Consider the following 22,594-nt stretch of genomic DNA (forward strand, 5'->3'; position numbering starts at 1 on the left):
GATGTATCACTCATCACACAGTAAGTTACACAATTGGTAGATAACGTAGCGAATGTTCCGGCGTTAAATTTCTCATTCGAAGTCCTAAGATTAAACAAAGCAAAACGTTGAGGCCGGTAAAACGTATCATACTGCCTTCTTTCCGGGGAGAGGATACTTCGAATTTTAGCTGATTGCAGTTTACCAAAAAATACATGCAAAAAAATGACAGGTTAGTATTTAGGCTACTGTACAGTAAAGTCTGACCAAAGTTTGTTTATTTCCGCAACCATAGCCTAGGCCTAGTTTAGGCCAAGCCTGGACATACACACCCAGGCGACTGATTACCCACGCAAACCTGGATGTAACGTACCACCTAACTGAGGGATGAAATTATATCACGAAACAAACTCAGAATAGTCATTTCTGATCAATTGTCAGCCTACTATATATCTGTGCTATACTGTTATATTGTTAGTTGCACTGATACAGTGATAGTGATAGACACTGTAGTTGCCATGTTCTCAAGTCAAATTGTAACCACTATTTCAATGGCGCTTTTAATCTTCAAGGCTGAACAGAAGCGGCCAAAATTGCCACAGTGAAACAAGGAAACATCATTGTTTGTATTTTGAGACACCACCGTACATTATTCTACCAATTTAAGGAGATATTATACATTAAATTCAATGCATGAGTAAAGTTATCGAATTTTATTTTTTATTTTGAGCAGATAACCGTGACATTTACTAGTGAAACTCTTTCTATTTCTGACAGAATCTGATCAAAACATTGATGAAACCATATAGTTGAAGAATGGAACTAAACCACACAACAAAATCAGCTAGACTGTAATTACCGTTGTCCTTGAAAAGGAACATAAATATATCATCATAAACAAAAGTCTGAAATTAATCCCCCATAAAAAGAGAGTTTCAGGTTGTTTATTGGCATCTAGATAGAGATAATAACATACATTCAGTTTTGGTAGAGATCATACTTTGTGAACTTTAGAAAACTGCAGAAGATGAAACTTTGCCTGCATTAATTCTTTCCAACTTTGGCTAAATTATGTTAAACCAGCAGCTTATGAACCTGTTAGAAGCCAAAAATAATCTTGGATTGAAAACAATAGATTTGCAAAAGTTTAACTTTGACCGCACGGTCAACATCTTACATTACTGACCACATGGTCTTTATGATATGTACAGAGCTGAATTTCTGAACATCAGAGCTGTGCTGAAAGTTTGCTCAATTGCATTGACTCTTATTCTCGAATCAAGCATAATTTTACGCTTTTGTATTAAAGCATGTGAGAAGAATATATATGTATTATTATGTGTTCCAATATATAAAACAAATTGATCATATAACTTTGTAACTTTGTTTAATAGTTACAAAATCTTAATAAGATACATTTTTATTCATTTTAAAATCTCATTCTATCGTTTCACTTTTTCAGAACTAACGCAATCCCAGATTGATGAATATTCCAAGGAATTTTATTCTGATTCAAAGAATTTACTGGCACAAAGCGTGGCTGTCAAATTTGATCCTTTAGAAGTTTCAATAAATAGAGATATTTTGAACAGCTACCATCACTGCTTTCAGCACAAGGTAAGTTTTTGATTTGTTGATCATATTATAACTTCTGACATTTTATCAGATATGTGAAAGTGAAAAGGATGAGTTAACCTCATGACAAAAGGAAAAACAAGGGATAAATATCTTTCATGACAATAGCAACATGATTTTCAGCTCATATTTTGATATACTCATGATATTTTGATATATATACTCCTTTTGTTGATTGTTTCAAATATCAAGGTCGCAGAGGTCAAACCTGTCACAAACCAACGGAGTTCAGGACGATGTTGGATCTTCGCCTGTCTCAACGTGATGAGACTGCCATTTATGAAAGAACTGAATATCGATGACTTTGAGTTCAGTCAAAACTACATATTCTTCTGGGATAAGGTAGGCTGGAGTAAGCTTCACTCTGATAACAAATATCCCAGAGCTGATTGCCTGTATTTACATTAAAATGGCACAAAATTAGTGTTTGTTTTAGGCCGTCGGTCTTCAGAGCTTTTAACCAATCTACCAGATATTAAATTACTAAGATTGCAGTTGAACAAACTAAGACAATTGCCTAGGTCTTTTTTCTACAAAAGACAGTGAATTTATACAGAGTTCTTAATTTGTTTACTTTTACAATTACAAAGAGTTTGTCATTCAGACATCCAGACACTTTTCCTAACACTACACTACTCGCATGTGACCAGACAATCAGAAATATTTTTCTTTCATGTTTAATATTATCTTAGATAAAAGTTGACTAGTCATGAATAATCATAATATCTTTGAGCCGAAACAAAGCATATTTTCTTTCTCATAAACTAGTCTTTCTATTTTACACGTACAGGTGGAGAGAACCAACTACTTCCTTCAAAGTTTTGTCGACGTCTTCAAGAAAAACCTCCCCGTCGATAGTCGTCTGGTCAGCTACCTGTTGTCCAACCCGGTCAACGATGGTGGACAGTGGGACATGTTGGTGAACCTCATAGAGAAGTACGGAGTCATGCCCAAGAAATGCTTCCCTGAATCGCACAGTTCAAACGCCTCTCGGAGGCTGAATGGACTCTTAAATACCAAGGTGAGTTTTGTTTGATATGGTTGTCATTCTGTGTTATCATTGACCAAGAGCTGGTTACTTTCCATAACTTTAATCCTGATACCTCACCACAGGTCACATCACGTCGCACCTGGCATGTCTCACAGCATCTTACATGTCACATAACACATCACACTCATCACATCACCTGATTTGTGATGTGATACTTCACATTTCTGTGATGTGATACAATGATGTGATACAATGATGATACTGTGATGTGATACAATGTACTTCACATTTCCTCAGCTTGCATATCACATATCACCTCCCAAATCGCCTAACGTATCAAATCACATCGCAAAAATGTCACATCAAACCACATATGACACCACCTATCTCACAGCATATGTATCACATCGCATGTTGTGCCACATCACATGTGTCATGTCACTAACATCACATTACATATATCGCTTCATTCACATCACATATTACACCATATCATGTCATCTATCATATTATGCATTATACCATTGTGTATTGTCTTGTGAATCGTATTGTATAATGTGTGTTATGGCTTGATGTGTTATGGTATGATGTGTTATGGTATGATGTGTTATGGTATGTGTAATGGTATGAGGTGTTATGGTATGATGTTGTGATATGTTATGATGTGTTATGGTATGATGTGTTATGGTATGGTATGATGTGTTATGGTATGATTTGTTATGGTATGATGTGTTATGGTAGAAGGTGTTTCTAATCTTCCTGTTTTTCTTTGAGTTACTCAATTTCTTTTTGTGATTGTCATTCACACAGATCAGAGAGTACGCTCATATACTCTATGAAATGGTGGAGAGGAAAGCCACTGATGATGAAATTCAAGCGGAGATTAAGAGGATGGTCGGAGAAGCTTTCAGGATCTGTGCCATCCTCCTTGGGACGCCTCCAAAAGAGTTCACGTGGGAATATTACGACAAGACCAGAAACCATAAAGTGGTCGGGCCAATCACACCTCAGGATTTCTACTCACAGCTTGTGAAACCAGTATTCAACATGAAGGACAAAGTAAGTCTTTGTAAATACTATAAGAAAATACTGGAACTTACAGGATATATACCAAAATTAAGTGCAACCAGGGGGTGTAAGGTTGTATGCAATATCCTGGACTGGAAATTTATTCTACTCAAGAAGTACCCTGTAAGACAATTAACTAACCCGCCTACCGACTGTCTGTCATTGTAATTGATATTCTAGCCTATATAGACAACTGCTAAATCGCAACTCGTGGTAGCTACACTGTGAATATTAACTTTTTTATACAGTGTGTCCATAAAGATCCGTTTATTAGAGAATTAGTGTACAAAGCCTATACAAGAGTTCATGGATCTCGGATATAAACAAAGAAAACAGATATTATGATACTAGAAACAAGCCTATTGGTGTAGGGGGAATAAATATTTCACTTGAAGCAATGATTTTTTACAGTGCATATCCCTGCCAAAATACAAACAAATACAAACCCATAGAGAGCATGTATTGGAACTGGATACGAATCTACAAGACTCACCAGCCGTACAGCCCAGATCGTTGATCAGGGATTTCAATAGAGGGCTCACTTCTCTTAATCATTTCTCTCTTATCGCAGATATGTCTCGTCAACGACCCGAGGCCGAACAGCCCTTTCGGTAAAGGTTACACCGTAGAGTACCTGGGTAATGTGGTCGGCGGACAGAGGACGTTTTATAACAACCAGCCCATCGAAGTACTGAAAGCGGCCGCTGCATCTACTCTAATGGAGGGAGAGGTAAAGCTTCCCTTTATCATTCCAAAGCTCTTAATTGGCTGAGATGAGGGAGGGACTGGTCGGGGCAGGGTATGGGGAAGGGGGAGACATAGTGGAGGTATACATGCATATGCTGAAAGAGAAGGTGTTCCAGATAAGAAAGATCTTTTTAACGATAGAGATTCTTTAGAGATAAACAATAAGATAAACAATAATTGTAATAGTGCCTATATTCTAAATTAAAACATGTAAACTATATAGTATCATATGAATTTCTATGCATGCCAGGTGTTTGTGTTTTATTTCTTACAAATAAGTTCAAAGAACTTGCATAGTTTCAAATTGCTGTGTTATATAATTGTATTTAGTGATTGCTTGTTCCATTCAATATTTCTCTCTGGTGAAATTTGATAGTTCATTACGAGAAGTGTTGTTTTACTTATCTTCCTTTTAACTCAATTTTCTTCTCCTTCAAATTATTGGTTTCTCATCTTTATTTATTTAATTTTTTGATCATCATATTTTTAAACTTTCATCTTCCTGTTTCTAGTCTGTTTGGTTCGGTTGTGACGTGGGCAAACACTACAGTGGTAAGACTGGCATCCTGGATCTCAATGTGTGAGTATACCAGCCAGACTTTCAGACCAAAAGATTATTTTTTAAATGAAATTCCTTTACAATGCCTGATGTTAGTCAATTGTTTTTTATGATTCAATGCTTGTGAGGTGCTGACTTTAATAACGGCCTGTGTGATAGAGTTAGTAGTAGATTGCCCAGTTACATTAATGAGCCTTTTATATAATTAACAGGGTAAATTCTAAACAAATGAAAGTATTATTGAAATTAAGTCAACCTCTATGTTTGAATTTGAGTTGTTTAAAGCGTTAAACAATCAAACAATTAAACAAATCGAAAATGGATTTTTTTTTTTTTTTTTTTTTGAACAAAATTTTTTTTACAAACCAAACCCATCAATTTTATGGACAGGTTAGTCACAGATAACACTCTATAAACAGATATTTAGAAATTACAATTATGCCCTTACAAATAGATGAAAAGATGGAAAATTGTCTAGAAAGTCCAGACTTTACAGCAATTGGAAATGCTTTCTGTAAGTGAATACCTTTTAGACAATAACCAATAAGAGACTTAACTGGACACATTTCATCTTTCAGGAGGAACTATGACCTCGTGTTTGGAGTAACCACACGAAACATTGACAAGGCCAAAAGACTGCTCTTTGGTGAATCACTGATGACCCATGCGATGGTATTCACAGGTGTTTCACTCGAGGTAAACCCACCATCTATCAGAGATGTATTATATTTAATAAGTCTAGTTTGTGTTGTTTAAGTGTGTCTTGTTGTTATTCAGTCTGTTTAGTATCGAATGTATCTTGTAGCCAGAGGTGTAGCTAGGGTATCAGGGGCCCCGGTTCAAATGTGAGAGCAGGGGCCCTGTACCCTACTTCATCTAAACTGGACTTTACACACATTCTGTCTGCCTATCTCACTCCATAGGCAGTTCTCCAATGGTTGGCTCAAAATGTTGGAACCAATTCTAGGGGGCCCCTGTACTTTGGGGGCCCTAGTTTAATGGACCCATTTCCAGAGTGAGAGCTGGGGGCCTGTACCCTACTTCATCTAAACTGAACTATTAACACGGCTGTAAATGTAAAAGCCACCAAGTTCTGCCTGGCTATCTTACTCCAAAGGCAGTTCTCCATCAGTTGGCTCAAAATGTTGAAAACCAAACCTAGGGGCCCACTGTGCTTTGGGGGGGGGGCCTAGATCAATTGACCCTCTATCGCCTACATGTCTGTGTGCAGTGCAAAAATAAAAAGCTCTTTTGATGTTATGGTCATGGTTTTCTTAATTTCAGAACAAAGGAGAGACCCCCAACGGCAATAGGACGATAAAATGGAGAGTGGAGAACTCTTGGGGTGAAGATTGTGGTGATAAAGGTAGGAAAACAAAATGGCTTCTTTGATTTGATTTTGTCCTCTCGTTTTGCAATATTTATGGACACCACTCACTTTATTTACGGCAAGACATCTACCCGGTGTTTTATTGGCGTAATCTAATGGTCGATGAATAATTTCCAACAACACTTCAAGAACTTGTATTCCGAGTTGTAACGAGTATTAGGTCGAGGCTTAGACATTGCCTGTGATTTTTTGTGCCTGAAGTCATTGTGTACTATGGACTATGTACATTGTGTTCTATGTGTACATTGTGTACTATCTCTATGGATGGGGCAGGGGGGGGGGGAAGGTGACAAACTTACTTGAGTGACCTTGCGCTTGACATTTGGTTGACTGGAGTGGTGGCAAGTTGTGACAACACTCCGTGACGCATCACTGTTTGTATTTCGCAGGATATCTCATCATGTCCGACGACTGGTTTTCCGAGTTTGTCTATGAAGTGATCGTGGACAAGAAACACCTCGCTGCCGAGGTCCTGGAGGTGCAGAACCAAGACCCTGTGGTTCTTCCAGCCTGGGATCCGATGGGCGCCCTGGCCGAACTACCTGCTAAACTATAGGGAGGGACGGGGAAAATTCTCGGAATTAAACCCCGTTCTGTGATAGCGAGCTTTAATTTCAATTTGCAAGGTGTAGTATTAATGGTGATGATTTTCATAGATTGGTCTTTTTCTGTGTGAAGTTTCATATATTACCAACATAGTACCTGACCCTTTCCTACCCCTCCCGACATCCCCCCAAACTCCTCCCCTTCCTTGGTCTTCTCAACTCACTGCATGATTGTTGAAACTCATTGAAATTTTAAAAAGATGGAGGGTTTTATATGTTGATTGACGAATGGTTCACCGACCTACTCCTTCATTTTAGGTTTTATAGAGAAGGATTTTAGAAACAAGAAATTTGTGCTGAATGTTGCCAATCCAGAAGCCATTTTGTCCAGTAAAATGGCTGAAATGGTCTCAATGTCTCTAACCATGATGTATCATTATAAAATCCAGTACAGAGTGTACAACCTCTTTAACTACAATGTGCTCACTGTTTTTTGTTTTTTTAAATATTGTCATTATTGGCCCCATCTTTGACATTAACTTGCTAAAAGTTGCTAGCTTACAGAAAGTACCTCCATGGAGGTTTTGAATGTCCAAGTTATTCCCTGACAATAAGGGAATGTTAAAATCAGAGTAAAGTTGCTAGCTTACAGAAAGTACCTCCATGGAGGTTCTGAATGTCTAAGGTATTCCCGGGCGATAAGGGAATGTTAAAATTCAGAGAACTAAATGTCGCAGTCAGGGGAAATGCTTTGAAGCTGGAAAAGTTCAGGTTTGAGCTTGATCCAATGACCATTATTTGACTTAATAGCAAATTTTCTAGCATAATTTTAAAGAGGGGCAACAGGTCCACTAGCAGCAATTACTCACCAGAATCATCATCGTTAAGGTGGTTTTGTGTTGATTTTCAAAAATATTTGCTTAAAACTATGCATCTTTCAAAATTCATTGTGGAGTTTCTGCAATTTATGCTGTATATGTTGCTACATCGTTACTAAAAAAAAAATCTTCATGGTTTTCAACGCTGTAATAAAATTTACAATGCCACTTTTGTTGTTACAGAGTACTAACATCTTCCTTTGGAAATGACTGTACATCTTTCTTTGTAACACTTCCCATACAGTTAAAGTACAACCTTAGCCAATGGTTTAATTGTTTCAAATTATATATTGTATTCTTATTGAATGTGCAGTAAAACAAAAAAAATTCAAGAAAGATCCCCCCCCCAGATAAAATCCTTGAAGACTAAATTCATCTTCTAGTGTTTTCTACTAATTGTAATCTCAGGGCTTATTCAAAACAGTAGAAAATTATTCTTAATTAAACCCAAAGAAAACAAAAGAAAAAGGGAGTAGAAAAAGAAAGTGCAACAACTTCATAGCATGAGACATCAGCAATAAGAGGGACAACTTGCTTTTTTTTTAAACATAATAAATATGATATAACAACAGTGTGTCATTAATTAGTGCACGCTTGCATTCCTTAAAGACTTTCTGCCTTCAATTTGTCAGTAGATGGTACCATACCACCCGACCATTAAAGGAAAAAGACATGATAAACATAAATTTTTTAACTTTTGGTAAAACAAATTGCACCTTGAAAGAGTAAAATTAGCCAATAAGGTTTCCAAAGGAAAAGATTAATAATTACATGAAATGTGTGGACTACAAAGTTGTTTGTATTTTTGCATTTCATTGTGTAATAACCCTATTATATAAGCAGCACCTAAATGGCATTTATCCCAGCAGATTCGGTAGGTTCTATGGGTACCGATATTATTTGCAAATATCACATGTATAGGTATTGTTTTGGAATGATGAAAAGTAATTGTTAGGCAGATATATTATGACATGAGTTCACCATTTTATTTTATTACTTTTATTTTATTGGTATCATTATTAACTGCTGTGATCTTCTTTAATGTGTAAGGTAATGTTTATTGTTCTCCTCTTTTATTAAGATATATTCGTTAATTGATTATGCTGAGAAAAATATTTTTTTTAAATTTAAACATGATTGTCCCTCAGTTTCCAGCACTTTCCTTGGTCATATTTCACACATTTAATACTAGATTGCCCTCCTCCCCCTTCCCTCTTTTATATGAAATGCATATTTTTTATAGATGTTATGGGTAAAAAAGCCATGACTCTAATTACATCATATGCATAGGTCTGTTATTCCTCATATAGTCTTTGTGGTAGGATGTCTTCCATCTAAAGTTAGTATAATGATTTTCATACCTTTTGTAAATATCATTGATTAACGATGGACCAATCATTGAGCTGCAACATTAACATGTTAATATCAAGTAGTCATAGAACTATTAGTCCAACTCTAGTAATAATTCTCTCTGTATTTATAAAAAAAAAAATGATGATGATTATTTATGTGTCTCAAAAGAGCTGAAAGTAGACAATGACTTGTGAAAGTACAACAAGGTGACAAAGAAAAATGAATATGCTTGGCTTTACCAACCTGTCCCACCAATCAGGGTGGCAATTTGTTACACCTGTGTGTTTCTGTTAATCCACAACATGATTAGAAAAAATGGAGAAAAAGTCCTTGATTTTCAAGAAAACCTTCCTTGTGCAATCTTTTTGGATTACCAACTTAACTGTGGGGGGGGGGGGGGTGGAAAGAGGAGGGAGGGAGGAAGGGGTATGGAACAAATAGGAGTTCAAAGGTCAATATACATTTCCCTGGATCAATTTTAATAACAAGTATGAGAGATCATTTTTAACTTTTCTTTTTAGTATTAGATGTTAACCTTGAAATGTGTCATCGTGGCAAACCTAGATATAAATCTTCAAATAATTTTAAAAAGGTTTCTTAGTTTTACTTTCACATATTTTCAATACATTTATTTTCGGCATTTAGTCTTGTTGATCTCAACCAGGCGATGACATCTTGACTAGGAGGAAGTAAAAAAACTGTATTTCAGCATGAAAAAAAAGGTACAATTTTTATGGAGAAAGAAAGAAAGAAATAAAATGTTGATATTCCATGAAGTGACAAACTGATGTTTGCAGTTTTGTGATTTCACTCCTTGCCATTTGTGAGAAGGAGCAAAAAGAATCTTTCATAGTTACAGATTCTGTATTTTCTGGTATATATAAGATTATGAATGAAAAATGTGGAGGTTTGTTCAAACTATTTCTGAGTTGTTTGTTTTCTTTCGAATATATTTTGTCAAAGTATGATAAGCTGGTAGTACTCATGGGCTTCTTTTAACAAACGAAATTCTAGACTATTTTTTTTCAAGATCAAAACAAGTCTGACGGGTTACCACGAAGCCTACACATTAATGATGCCCTAATGAGAGAATAACCATAGTGAGCCTAACATTATGGCTAACTCTTGTTAAAATCTAATGCTAACCCTTTTCGTTAGGGTTTGGCATGTGGGACATTGAAAGAGCCTTGAACCTCAAAGTTGACATGCTGTGGACATAATCCTTTCCCAAAAGTTTGATTTACGCCTGACTTATTCAATTTCTTAAAAACCTTGCTCGCGTAATTCATATCATATACAAAGTCTTCAAACGAGGATTTTTCCTGAAATTCTTCCAAATTTCAAGGACCTGGAAAAGTGGTTTTTTCCATAACTCTACTTTTTCCAGACTTTTCTGTTTTCCAGGTCATGTGGAAACCATGAGTAATACATGGAAAATACAAATGGACAAACGGCACAGATTCACTAGTTTTATACCATTTCTCCGATGCAATTTTGATTTTCCTGGTAGATTTACATTGTTTACGTAGATAACCTTTGGCCACAATTACCAGGTCTTTTAACCCCCTTCCTCCCCCACCCTCCCCCACCATCCCCATTCCTGTCAGGAACACCTTTCTCTTCCCTTACTTTACAAAATATACATAGTAGGAGAAAGGTGTGTGATACCTTTCGAGCGTACTTTGTCCAGTAAATATAACTACCATGGTTGGTTCCGCCTGTCCTGCATACGTACTGCACCAATGCCATCAGTACTAGCATCCACCTAACCACCGTTCTTCACCTAAGTCTACTCTGCTGGGATGACCTTGGGTTGCCGTCGTCTCGCACCGGAATGGGATTCTCCATCAGGGACTCGATCCAATTGGATCCATTTAGCAGTTTGGTCGTCGCGACGATAAATTCTGTTGAGCCTGGGAAGAAATGGAAAAAGAATTAACATTTAACATCAAAATAACTTTGGCATAATTTTTCTTCCTTGAGACCATAGATATTAGTATTTTAAATAATGTGTACTGTATAAAACAGACATGATCACCTTGTATCAATAACCATGTCAAGGATACATATAACTTACAGAATGGTGGAGGGAGGGGGGGATGGTGGTATGCACAGCCCCTCAACTCCATTGTCAGTCGGGGGGGGAAGGTTCAGTCAGGGGATTTAACATTCAGTCAAGGGGGGGGGGGGGGGAATTGGACCACTTCTTGAATTATCACCCTAATCATTGACCTAATTTCAAGTTCAACTAGCCTCAGAATGTATTCATTTCAAGTCTAACCATTTAATTTTAATTTTAAGTTTCATTTGAAGCAAAATTTGAAAACTTGTAATTAGCAATTACAACCACGCAAAGTGTCCAAGCAACGACATGCTGAAGAACCAAGCCGTTTCATTAAATACTGCAGCATTCCTTCTTGATGTAGAAGTGTGGATCAATTAAGTTGTTATGTGGATTTATACTTGGCAGGTTTTGAAAAGTTGCCTAAATGGTTCACTCTTTGACAACAAAACCCATTGTTGACCAACTGCTGACCAAAGGAGCTTTTAAGTCTCTTGTTTTAGAATGAGTTATTTACTTGACTGATCCCCAAGGATGTAAACTAGCTCAAGTTACACCAATATGGAACAAATTGTGAGATAATTTAGGCAGCCATGAAAAGATAAAGGTGGAGTATGCTTCCCTTTAGTCCCTTCTATACAAGGTTCAATGTTGCACAAGGTGCGGTTGGAATAATGAAGCCGATTATACCCTCTCCATGTAAGGCCGTCGACTCACCATAAACGCTATTCTCCTGTTGTGACAGGAACCTCAGAGCAGCGATCTCTGCGGCCGTAACTCCGCCCAGAAAAAACACTAAACATACTTTGGATTGTTCCCCGTGATTGTCTTGAGTGATCGGTCCTGTAGGAAAGATAAATAAACCAGCCAGTGGTTACTGACGGAGATGACACTGCATTGAATGGTGGCTATATAATAGTAAAACTTATGACTATGTACAATGATATCATTTTAGACACCAACATTGATAAAGAAGTGCAATTTGAAGTACAACTTCTATTTCATTTCTAAAGAAAAAACATTTCAAAGTCATCCCTACAATTTCAGTAATGAATCAGTCACAACACTGCCATTACCAGATGCAATTAAAATTCATATTTTTATTATTTTACTTTTTCCATCATTCTGACTGAACATTAGATGCTATTACTATTTAAGGCACATGCTACTAAGTAAAGCAAGACCGAAAGATACCATCATACCGTCCACCACAAATCCCACCACACTTACTTGTCTTTTCAACTCCCGTCGGTAACTTCTGGTCGATCTCAAACGTCTGTCCCGGTAGTAACCTCATGACCTCCTGGATCGACCTCCAGCCGGGTCCGACCAGGGTCTGAACCAGACGAACGGAGAGGGGAGCGTAACCGCTGAAGACGTACGAGATATCTTGAGGGTTAAGTTCGTTGACCTCTCCCGACATCAGGTTCAACGTTTTGCGGAGTGCCGGGAAACTCCTGTTACCCTGCACTTTGAGCAGTCCGGCCCGTTCCAGGTTACTCAGGGTCAACATGTGATGGAATCCGTAAGTCTGGAATTAGAAACATAAGACATCGCGGGAAAGTGATGATATAGTCTGTGTGCATTGATTTTATCCTCTTTACAAGCTTTCAGGAATCTTATTTTATGTAGTGGAAATATCTTTGTTCGTCATCTTATGTTACATTGTGGTTACAAATAGTTAAGTTGATACAATGCAGTGTCAAACAGGAACTCTAGGAACCAATTTTTTGACACACTGCACTTTCATGGTACATTTAAGAAAGTCAGAAAACACTTGTGCTGAAAATATTTAGCAGTAGCAATATTTGTTTCTATGTTAGACAAAAGGTGCGGAACTGTTTGTACTGTCAGTATGTTTGCTTTGAAGCATGATATGAGAGAACAGTAAAGAGTGGTACTGGCACAAGAATATTATCCCAACTGGCCGGCTTTAAGAGAGTTTATTACTACTGACATTATTAAACTTGCAGATTTCTGATATATTTTAGTATTTTGATGTAATTTACCCCCCAACCCATCCCCCAACACAAGTCATCAAAAACTAATTGTACTTAATGAACTTGATGCATACTTGAGGCATTACCAATTGTTCCCAGCGTATATTTCATAGTTTGAACCTCTCCTGTCAGGAATTTCATATGTTGCATCATTTGAATTTAAATTGTGTTTCCTTAACTTCAGGAATGCAATATTTTCCATGTCCCCTTCTCTATAATATGTTGAGTGAATAATTGAGGGCGCTCTTGGGGTAACATTAACCATACTTGCTTCAAGCTCCAAACTTGAAAATGTTCATGTGCTTACTACATTTATGGCATGCTGATATTTGTAACAATGGATGGCATAATCACCCACTTCAACCATTAAAGCAGCATTTTGCGCCCATTGCATAAAAGTCAAAAAAATTACATATTTCAACTTTGTTTTTCTCGAAGATATTTTCCGTTGGGATCCAAATAAACCTCGCCGAAAATATGATTATTTAAAATTTACAAACGTCAATGGCCAATACATAATACAACACCATGCTTGATTTGTGTAGATTGTCTATGGCAGTTGTACCAGGGAGCTGTTAGAGTCCAGCTCGCTGGTTGTACCAAGTTACCAACTCAACGTTTTGAATCTATTTTTAGCAACGGCTCATAACTTAACCTGCATCTCTGATTGGTTGAATTCAAACTAGTGGGTTGGGGGAACTGTAGGCGATTATTATTAAATGTGTAATTTGTCGGTGGACACTTTTCTCATTATCTGAAAAAGTCTTTAATTACTCGCCAATTAACGCTTTTGGCAGAGAAAAACTTGGCTAATATCTTAGTTTGCTGTTTTGTGATTGATACATATAAACAACTGGATGGACTTGTCAAAAAAGTGGAAAACGGTGACAAAATGCAAAATGCTGCTTTAATCTCCTAAAATAAAACTTCCACACACTCTCTCTATACAAAGTTGACACTAACAAGTTTGTCAAACCATTCCCATCTGGTCTTACCTGCAAGATTTCCCTTCTGTAGAAATCAAACACTTTTGGTTTGAAGCCGTCATTGGTTACAGACTGTAGACAAAGGATCCTTAAAACCTACAAAACAAAATCAACAAATAGATGAACAGAATATGTACTCTGATAAGGACATGGTCGAGATGTGAACACAGACATATTACACAACAAGACAGGAAATAGTAATGAATGGCATGGTTATGTTAGAGAAGGCAAAAATAGATAAACAGAATATGTACTCTAATAAGGACATGGTCAAGACATGAACAGACATATTACACAGAAAGACAGGAAATAGTAGAGAATGGCTTGGTTGTGTTGACAAAGGCAACAAACAGATAAACAGAATATGTACTCTAATAAAGACAGGGTCAAGACATGAACAGACATATTACACAGCAAGACAGGAAATAGTAGAGAATGGCTTGGTTGTGTTGACAAAGGCAACAAATAGATAAACAGAATATGTACTCTAAATAAGAACATGGTCAAGATGTGAACAGAGACATATTACACAGCAAGACAGGAAAAAAGTAGAGAATGACTTGGTTGTGTTAGAGAAGGCAACAAATAGATAAACAGAACATGAAAACTCTAAAGGACATGGTCAAGACATGAACAGACAAATTACACAGCAAGACAGGAAATAGTAGAGAATGGCTTGGTTGTGTTGACAAAGGCAACAAATAGATAAACAGAATATGTACTCTAATAAGAATAGGGTCAAGATGTCAACACAGACATATTACACAACAAGACAGGAAATATTACAGAATGGCATGGTTGTGTTGGAGAAGACAACAAATAGATAAACAGAATATGTACTCTGAATAGGACATGGTCAAGACATGAACAGACAAATTACACAACAAGATAGGAAATACTAGAGAATTGCATAGTTGTGTTGACAAAGGCAACAAATAGATAAACAGAATATGTACTTTAAGTAAGGACACGGTCGAGATGTTAACTCAGACATATGACACAACAAGACAGGAAATAGTAGAGAATGGCTTGGTTATGTTGGAAAAGGCAACATATTGATAAACAGAATATGTACTCTTAATAAGGACATGGTCAAGATGTCAACACAGACATATTACACAACAAGACAGGAAATAATACAGAAAGGCATGGTTATGTTGAAGTAGGCAACAAATAGATAAACAGAATATGTACTCTAATAAGGACTCGGTTGAGACGTCAACACAGACATATTACACAGCAAGACAGGAAATAGTAGAGAATGACATGGTTATGTTGGAGAAGAGCAACAAATAGATAAACAGAATATGTACTCTAACTAGGACACATTCAAGATGTCAACACAGACATGTTACACAGCAAGACAGGAAATAGTACAGAATGGCATGGATGTGTTGAAGAAGGCAAATAGATATTAAACAGAATATGTACTCTAATAAGGACAGGGTCGAGATGTGAACACAGACATATTACCCAGCAAGACAAGAAATAGTAATGAATGACATGGTTATGTTGGAGAAGAGCAACAAATAGATAAACAGAATATGTACTCTAAATAAGGACAGGGTCAAGATGTCAACACAGACATATTACACAGCAAGACAGGAAATAGTAGAGAATGACATGGTTATGTTGGAGAAGAGCAACAAATAGATAAACAGAATATGTACTCTAACTAGGACACATTCAAGATGTCAACACAGACATGTTACACAGCAAGACAGGAAATAGTACAGAATGGCATGGATGTGTTGAAGAAGGCAAATAGATATTAAACAGAATATGTACTCTAATAAGGACAGGGTCGAGACGTCAACACAGACATATTACACAGCAAGACAGGAAATAGTAGAGAATGACATGGTTATGTTGGAGAAGAGCAACAAATAGATAAACAGAATATGTACTCTAATTAGGACACATTCAAGATGTCAACACAGACATGTTACACAGCAAGACAGGAAATAGTACAGAATGGCATGGATGTGTTGAAGAAGGCAAATAGATATTAAACAGAATATGTACTCTAATAAGGACAGGGTCGAGATGTGAACACAGACATATTACCCAGCAAGACAAGAAATAGTAATGAATGACATGGTTATGTTGGAGAAGAGCAACAAATAGATAAACAGAATATGTACTCTAAATAAGGACAGGGTCAAGATGTCAACACAGACATATTACACAACAAGATAGGAAATAGAACAGAAATGGCATGGTTGCATTGGAGAAGGCTTGGAGTAGTAATTTAACTTTCTCAGACACAACGGTGTAGTAAGCATTGTTCTTTGTATTAGTGTCATCCCACCTCAACTGATAGCAATATTATCGGGGTGCTTCCCCATTAATCAGCAGGTGGAAGGCCAAAAAAAAAAAAAAAAAAAAACTTACATTGATCAAAGGTTCCTTCTTGGCAATTGAGTCTTCCACATAGCTATTAATTTTGTCTGTATCTATTCCATTCATGAACTCTGAATCAAAGAGAAAAATAAGATTTCCATAATTACCACCAGACAAAACCCCAGACATGACCTGTGACAAAGTCATACTTCAATAAAAAAGAAATGAAGAGGGAAATAACATGCTTTCACAAACAATGTGAACAGAGGTGGAAAAAATAAACATTACGTTAAGAACTGTAAAAAAACATAGTTTTATAAACAAAGTTTTGTCTGCTTTGAGTGGATATCTGCAGAGTAATTCCAGCATGTTATGTAAAACCTAAGCAAGGAGAGAATAACAGATGCACCGTATTATACGGTCCCTGTTCATTTGTTATTTTCAAGATACTATCTGTTGTCCGATCTTTCCATTCCTTCCTTTGTTGTTCTCTGGGGGGGGGGGGTCATATCTTTTGTTTTGTTTTACATAACTATATTTCACATTCTTTCATCAGAAATGATATTTGACAACAGGAGTTTCATCACAGCATATAATAAAATCCATTGGGATAATCACCTGAAAATAAAACTTTCCGATGCTTATCACTAAGAAGTAAGTTTTACCGATTAAACAATACAACATCCCCAATTCCCCCCCCCCACCCATCCCCCCCCTACCTACCTTATTCCTCCAGTGTGATTTCCACACTGGTCAAACACTAGTAAAATACTCACTGACCAGAAATATACGTCACACACATTCAACATTTTAAAACACAATTTGTCATGAAATTGTACACAGACTGTAAATAAATATACTGGTGAACCCAGTTACATTTGTAATCAAGGCACTCGATTTGCTTTTAATGCATTCTGGGAAAAATGAAATTTCAATGGAACTATATTTGTAAACATACCTACGCATTCTCTGTGATCTTACGAAAGATCAGAGATAATCTTCAATGCTTCAGACTTGCAATGACGTATCTTAAACATGACTACAAACCAGTTTTACGGACAGACTGCAGACCAACTTTGCAGACCGACAAGAGACCAGATTTTCAGACTGAGAGCAAGACTGGTTTGCAGACTGACTGCAGACCAGTTCTTCAGACTTACCTTGCTGTACCTGTAACGAATCCATGAATACGTCAGTATCTGTCTGCTCTTTGATTAGTTCAGCTATTGAGGTATCTATCAGAGAGAAAAGAGAGAACAGACGTGCTTGACAAATTAGTAAATTGGTCTGAATGAATCATTTTTACAGACATGATTATTGTTTCCATTTCCAGCGGTATCTATAAAATAAATAACAGAAGATATAGAGCGATATAAAAACCACTACGCAAACATTCAACTGTTGTCATCCGCCGCTAAAAACTTTGACGTTTAAAGGGTGTGAAGACTCGCGCACAAAGAAACGTCTCATGTCGGTAATCTGACCTAGTTTCGAATGAGGTGTAAAATGTCTCAAATGAAATACCAATTGTAGTTGAATGCATTACTATTAACGGACTCGCTCCATACGCACCTTAAAATTAAGCCTAGCTAAGATCCTAAGGGGTATGTGCAGTATGGCTTGTCATTGGTATCACAATGACCATGTATCGACATACCAACTTAAAGGGAGTGAAGACTTGCGCACACAGAAACGTCTGATGCCGGTTATCTGACCTAGTTTCCAATGAACTTAAATGAAGTGTTAGACACCACCATCGATTCCAGAAAATACACACACAGCTTGCTACAGTCAGTAATTAGACACTAGTGTACAGTCAATACATACAGCTACGGTCAATACCCACAACACAGTGTACATTGCAGCGATGGACATCTCAGGTCTAGATAAAAGATAACAAGGTATCAGGTTTCATTACTGTCAGCATTTTGTAGCGACAAGAAGAAAACTTCACTTGCAAGCAACGGTAAGTTAACTTTTTCAGAGCGCAGCATGCGGTTTGGGGCGAGTCTTCAATGTCTTCAAGAAGACAGTAAACTGAGCATACATAGCTATGATAGAATGTAAACAATACATGCGTAAGAACTTCACCAGTTTGGTTAACCATTACAGCTGTCATATATAGCATGTGCCTGCTATGGCTTCAATACTTCTTTACAGTTCTAGTCTACAAGAACTACAGGCCATATGAGAAAACAACGTGCCAAATACATGAACACAAATAGCATAAAGTTATGGACAGACGTATGGAAAGCAACTACAAAGGGTCTACTCTAGTACTTTGCAGTAGCAAGACCTTCAATAACTTGTGTCATAGGGAGCAGGGTAATGAACTTTGCTTAGAGCTCATTTCTAGTTTCATTTCATTTTCATTTTTTGAAGATTTTGTGGAAATATTATTAATATTTCATAGTTCAACTGGACTATTTACAACTGACTAATCTCCTTATCCCATCTATAACCATAAGCTGACTTTTTCTTTAACTTGGCAGGGGTGGATACAGGGTATTAAAAGGAGAGTGTTTGAGGCCCTGGGGGTCGTTGAAGCCGACTGCCGTTTGTAGTTGTGCGATGGTTCATTCTGAGGTATACAAAGGCCATCAATTTATTTAGGTCAATAATTAGGTCGAGAAAACAAGGTTGTGCTAATATTACTTTTGGAGTTGAAAGGTAGGTGTCCCAACTCCCCCCCCCCTGCCCCCAAAGATCTGACTTGGGTGTACCGAGCTGATATTATTTTTGACCCCCATGACTGCCCAGTCAACTAAATTTCAATGCATTGCATACAGACGTTTCTGCTAAAACTCTGATTGGTTTGTATCATCGCAAAAATGAAAAGGAACGGGTCGTTGATGGTAAATCTTTTGCAGTTCCCCGAGAGTAAACTTACGTGTGGCAAGTTGTGATTTCTCCAACTGAATGTGCGGTAGCTTGGAGACAAACTGTTTCATGGCCCGTACCGTTCTGGCATCCTTCCTTTCCTGCCAAGAAAATATTCGAGATGGAAAAAATGAACATTCTGCACCAAAAATACCGCTGAATTTGAAATCCAATAAATGAAGACTGGCACCATATAAAGCAGAACAATCAGATGTTGGTGCTAATACACCCAAATTTGATGAAAATCTACAAAGAGGTAGTTTTAAATACAACTTTTAAATCTAACACTGTCATTAGTTTCAACAACCCCTTTAATTATTTAGAACAACTTAATTACATATTTCCAGATCTACTTCTTGCATCAATTTTTTTTGTAAAATTTATTAATATTAATATTAATAATGATATTGATATTAATATAAATATCAATATTTTTAATATTAATATATTAATTATTATATATCAATATCAATTGATATTAAATTGATATCAATATTCAATTAATATTAAATATCATTACAATTACTATTACTATCAATATCAATATAAATATTATTAATATTATTATTATTATAATTATAAAGAAGTAAACCAAGTAAATTGGTGACTCACATCATAAATTGCAGAGAGAGTCTTTGCTTTCTTGCTCAGTTCTGGACCGACAGCGTTGAAGTTCTTGTCCCTCAGAACTGCAAACAATTCATCCGAAGAATTGAGAGGGATTTTCTTGTGATCTGATTTCTTCTCCGTCGATAAATCTTTCTGTTGTTGTTGTTCTTCCGAATCTTTTCCTTTGCTAAATTTTTCGGGCGGAAACTTAGCAGTTCCTACAGAAGAAGACGAATGCAGTAACGAAAGAAACGAAACAGAGATGAGCCAGAAATAAGACGACGTCAACAATGAGATGGAGTCCAAAATATAGACGTTTTGTTTGAAATACAGTTTTGAAATCGAACAATTCTCCATCTCTTTAGAATCAATACATAATATACGATGAATTCTCACTCGTGTTGCATTTCTCAAATGTTGGCAAACAGATGTTACTACACTGGAAGATAGAGTAGCGTTAGATCCTTAGTCCGATGCTGATTTCAGTTTCAATCGTAGCTGTAGCCTATGTTTCAAATCCTATGAAACAAATGGTTCTTACATTCATAAAAAGAGTCTTGCTTTAACCCTGGACGTCTCTCGTCTTTTGTAATCATACAATTTGAGGAAGGGTAAATATTTTTCATTCCTTTTCATTAAAACAGTTTCTTCATTTTATTTTCTCATAAGTACAAAAACAACGGTACACTTCTTGTAAAGGTCACTCAAGCTCCACTCGACCAGAAAAACAGTTTCACAGCTCCTTCCAAAACTACGGAAGAAAATTTACATCTCGACCAAAACGGTAACTTAACCCAATTTAATGATTGGATGGGAGTGATGAATCTCAGTTCAACATTCATATGCTAATGAAGTATGGCCTAGTTACAATCTTCTATAAAATTGTCGTTTAGTGTCTAGTAGACTAAGAGTTGATATGTTGTGAGTGGTAATAGACTTACTCCAGGTGTTAAGACACCCTGTTCTAACACTAGTGCAGCTGTTCTCAGTTAATTCTCTACAAGGGGACAGAGAAGAACATTGGATGGACAGAAAAATCAAAAGGTTGCTTTACCTCGATTAACTTAAAGCAATGTGCATGGTAGATCGGTTGGGTGCTCAAGCTTTGAAGCCCACATACTCAAATTTGTGAAAAATTGAGGGCCTAATTTTTTTCTAACAGTCCAATTTGAAATCTAACACTGACCGGAGCTGTGTCCGGAATTGAAATCGTACCACCAAGCAGATCTGGACTGCGTGACCAATACAGCCAAAAATACCCGGCAGTAGTTCAATGTACTATCACTGTTTATTGCTTGGTTGATACGGTTATATGATAACAGATCTTTGCATCGCAAATACGACCAGTTTAACTCAGTTGAAAGATATTTCTTTCAACCTCCTTTCCTCCAGTCCACTGAGTTTTAGAAAGTACATGATCTCATCTAACTCTACAAAAATGTAACAAGACTAATAATTCAAAAAACAATATATTTTCTCACCATTTTGGAGATCGAAGAATTCGTCGATAAGGCCCTCGTAGGTGAGCTGTGTCGGCAGAGGGGTCAAAAGGTCACAGGTTCTGTCCAACAGGAGCATACTATCGAAGCAGGGTTCGCTTCTAAACTGACCGTCACCAATCTCTCGTCTCATTCTAGTGATCATGTCAGCAACAGTCTGCAAACAGAGAAAAACAGGAGTAAGAAATAGCACAGCCTTTGAAGATATCGTCACTTCAATAACGTTTTGGAACACTACCAAGAATCCTCAAAAAATTATTTTAAAAAATTGTCCTGATCAAATATTTGACAATATGCCAGGTCATTAATATTTCAGTCGAGAGATTAAGCTGAGACAAGAATAAAGATTACTTGAGACTTAACATCCCCTAGGCTAGCAATGGTAATTCCCGACCAAGCTTAGCAAAATATAGAGAGATATTGAATATTTGAACTTAATTCAAACCAATGACATTTATGGAATGAAATTTATGCAAATGACTTTGAAATTAATATTGCACAAATGTGCATAATGATCTCCAGCTAGACTGATCAAAATATTAACCAATTAAAGGGTGTGAAGACTCGCACAAAAAGAAATTTCAAAGGCCGGTAATCTGACCTAGTTTGGAATGAGGTGTAACAGAAGTGTTAGACACCACCATCTATCACAGAAAATATGCACACAGCTTGCTACCGTCGGTAATTAGACACTAGTGTACAGTCAGTACATACAGCTGCGGTCAATACCCACAGCACAGTGTACAAACGATACAGCGATGGACATCTCAGGTCCAGCTAAAGATAACCAGGTATCATGTTTCACAACTGTCTGCATTTTGTAGCGACAAGCAGAAAAGTTCACTTGCAAGCAACGGAAAGTTAACTTTTTCAGAGCGCGACACGCTGTTTGGGGCGAGTCTTCAATGCCTTTAAGCCCACCCTAAGGCATCACTATGGATGTAACTGTGCCATAAATTACACAACACAACATGGCAGATTTACCAGGTGAGGCTAGTCTGTACCAAGTTAAAGTGGAAATATTCCTAATTATGCAATACCCACAAGCATACGAGGTTCTTATCAGATGA

The 22,594-nt window shown here is 36.9% G+C and overlaps 2 protein-coding genes across 2 annotated transcripts in view; one reads left to right on the forward strand and one right to left on the reverse strand.

Annotated features, from left to right (window-relative positions):
* Window positions 1-10,066, forward strand: LOC139980607 (bleomycin hydrolase-like). Its single transcript, XM_071992364.1, has 10 exons — window positions 1-211; window positions 1,442-1,596; window positions 1,807-1,956; window positions 2,405-2,635; window positions 3,416-3,664; window positions 4,245-4,403; window positions 4,933-5,000; window positions 5,558-5,675; window positions 6,264-6,345; window positions 6,759-10,066. The coding sequence occupies exons 1-10, from the start codon at window positions 205-207 to the stop codon at window positions 6,923-6,925; spliced, it is 1,386 nt and encodes a 461-aa protein (XP_071848465.1). The 5' UTR covers window positions 1-204; the 3' UTR covers window positions 6,926-10,066.
* Window positions 8,311-22,594, reverse strand: part of LOC139980606 (vacuolar protein sorting-associated protein 33A-like) — a 20,290-nt gene continuing 6,006 nt past the window's right edge. Inside the window, exons 6-14 of the mRNA XM_071992363.1 lie at window positions 21,507-21,681; window positions 20,029-20,243; window positions 19,427-19,517; window positions 17,697-17,771; window positions 16,588-16,667; window positions 14,203-14,289; window positions 12,438-12,738; window positions 11,925-12,050; window positions 8,311-11,058 (exon numbers count right to left, since the gene is read on the reverse strand). Coding sequence (XP_071848464.1) covers window positions 10,925-11,058; window positions 11,925-12,050; window positions 12,438-12,738; window positions 14,203-14,289; window positions 16,588-16,667; window positions 17,697-17,771; window positions 19,427-19,517; window positions 20,029-20,243; window positions 21,507-21,681 — 1,284 coding nt within the window. The 3' untranslated portion in view covers window positions 8,311-10,924. The remainder of the gene's footprint in view (window positions 11,059-11,924; window positions 12,051-12,437; window positions 12,739-14,202; window positions 14,290-16,587; window positions 16,668-17,696; window positions 17,772-19,426; window positions 19,518-20,028; window positions 20,244-21,506; window positions 21,682-22,594) is intronic.

The sequence above is a fragment of the Apostichopus japonicus genome, chromosome 15, assembly GCF_037975245.1.
Source record: "Apostichopus japonicus isolate 1M-3 chromosome 15, ASM3797524v1, whole genome shotgun sequence".
Taxonomy (NCBI): Eukaryota; Metazoa; Echinodermata; class Holothuroidea; order Aspidochirotida; family Stichopodidae; genus Apostichopus; species Apostichopus japonicus.

Coding starts and splice junctions, on each gene's coding strand:
- LOC139980607 (XM_071992364.1), top strand. Junction 5,001..5,557: donor GGCATCCTGGATCTCAATGT/GTGAGTATACCA, acceptor TTCATCTTTCAG/GAGGAACTATGACCTCGTGT. Junction 5,676..6,263: donor TCACAGGTGTTTCACTCGAG/GTAAACCCACCA, acceptor TCTTAATTTCAG/AACAAAGGAGAGACCCCCAA.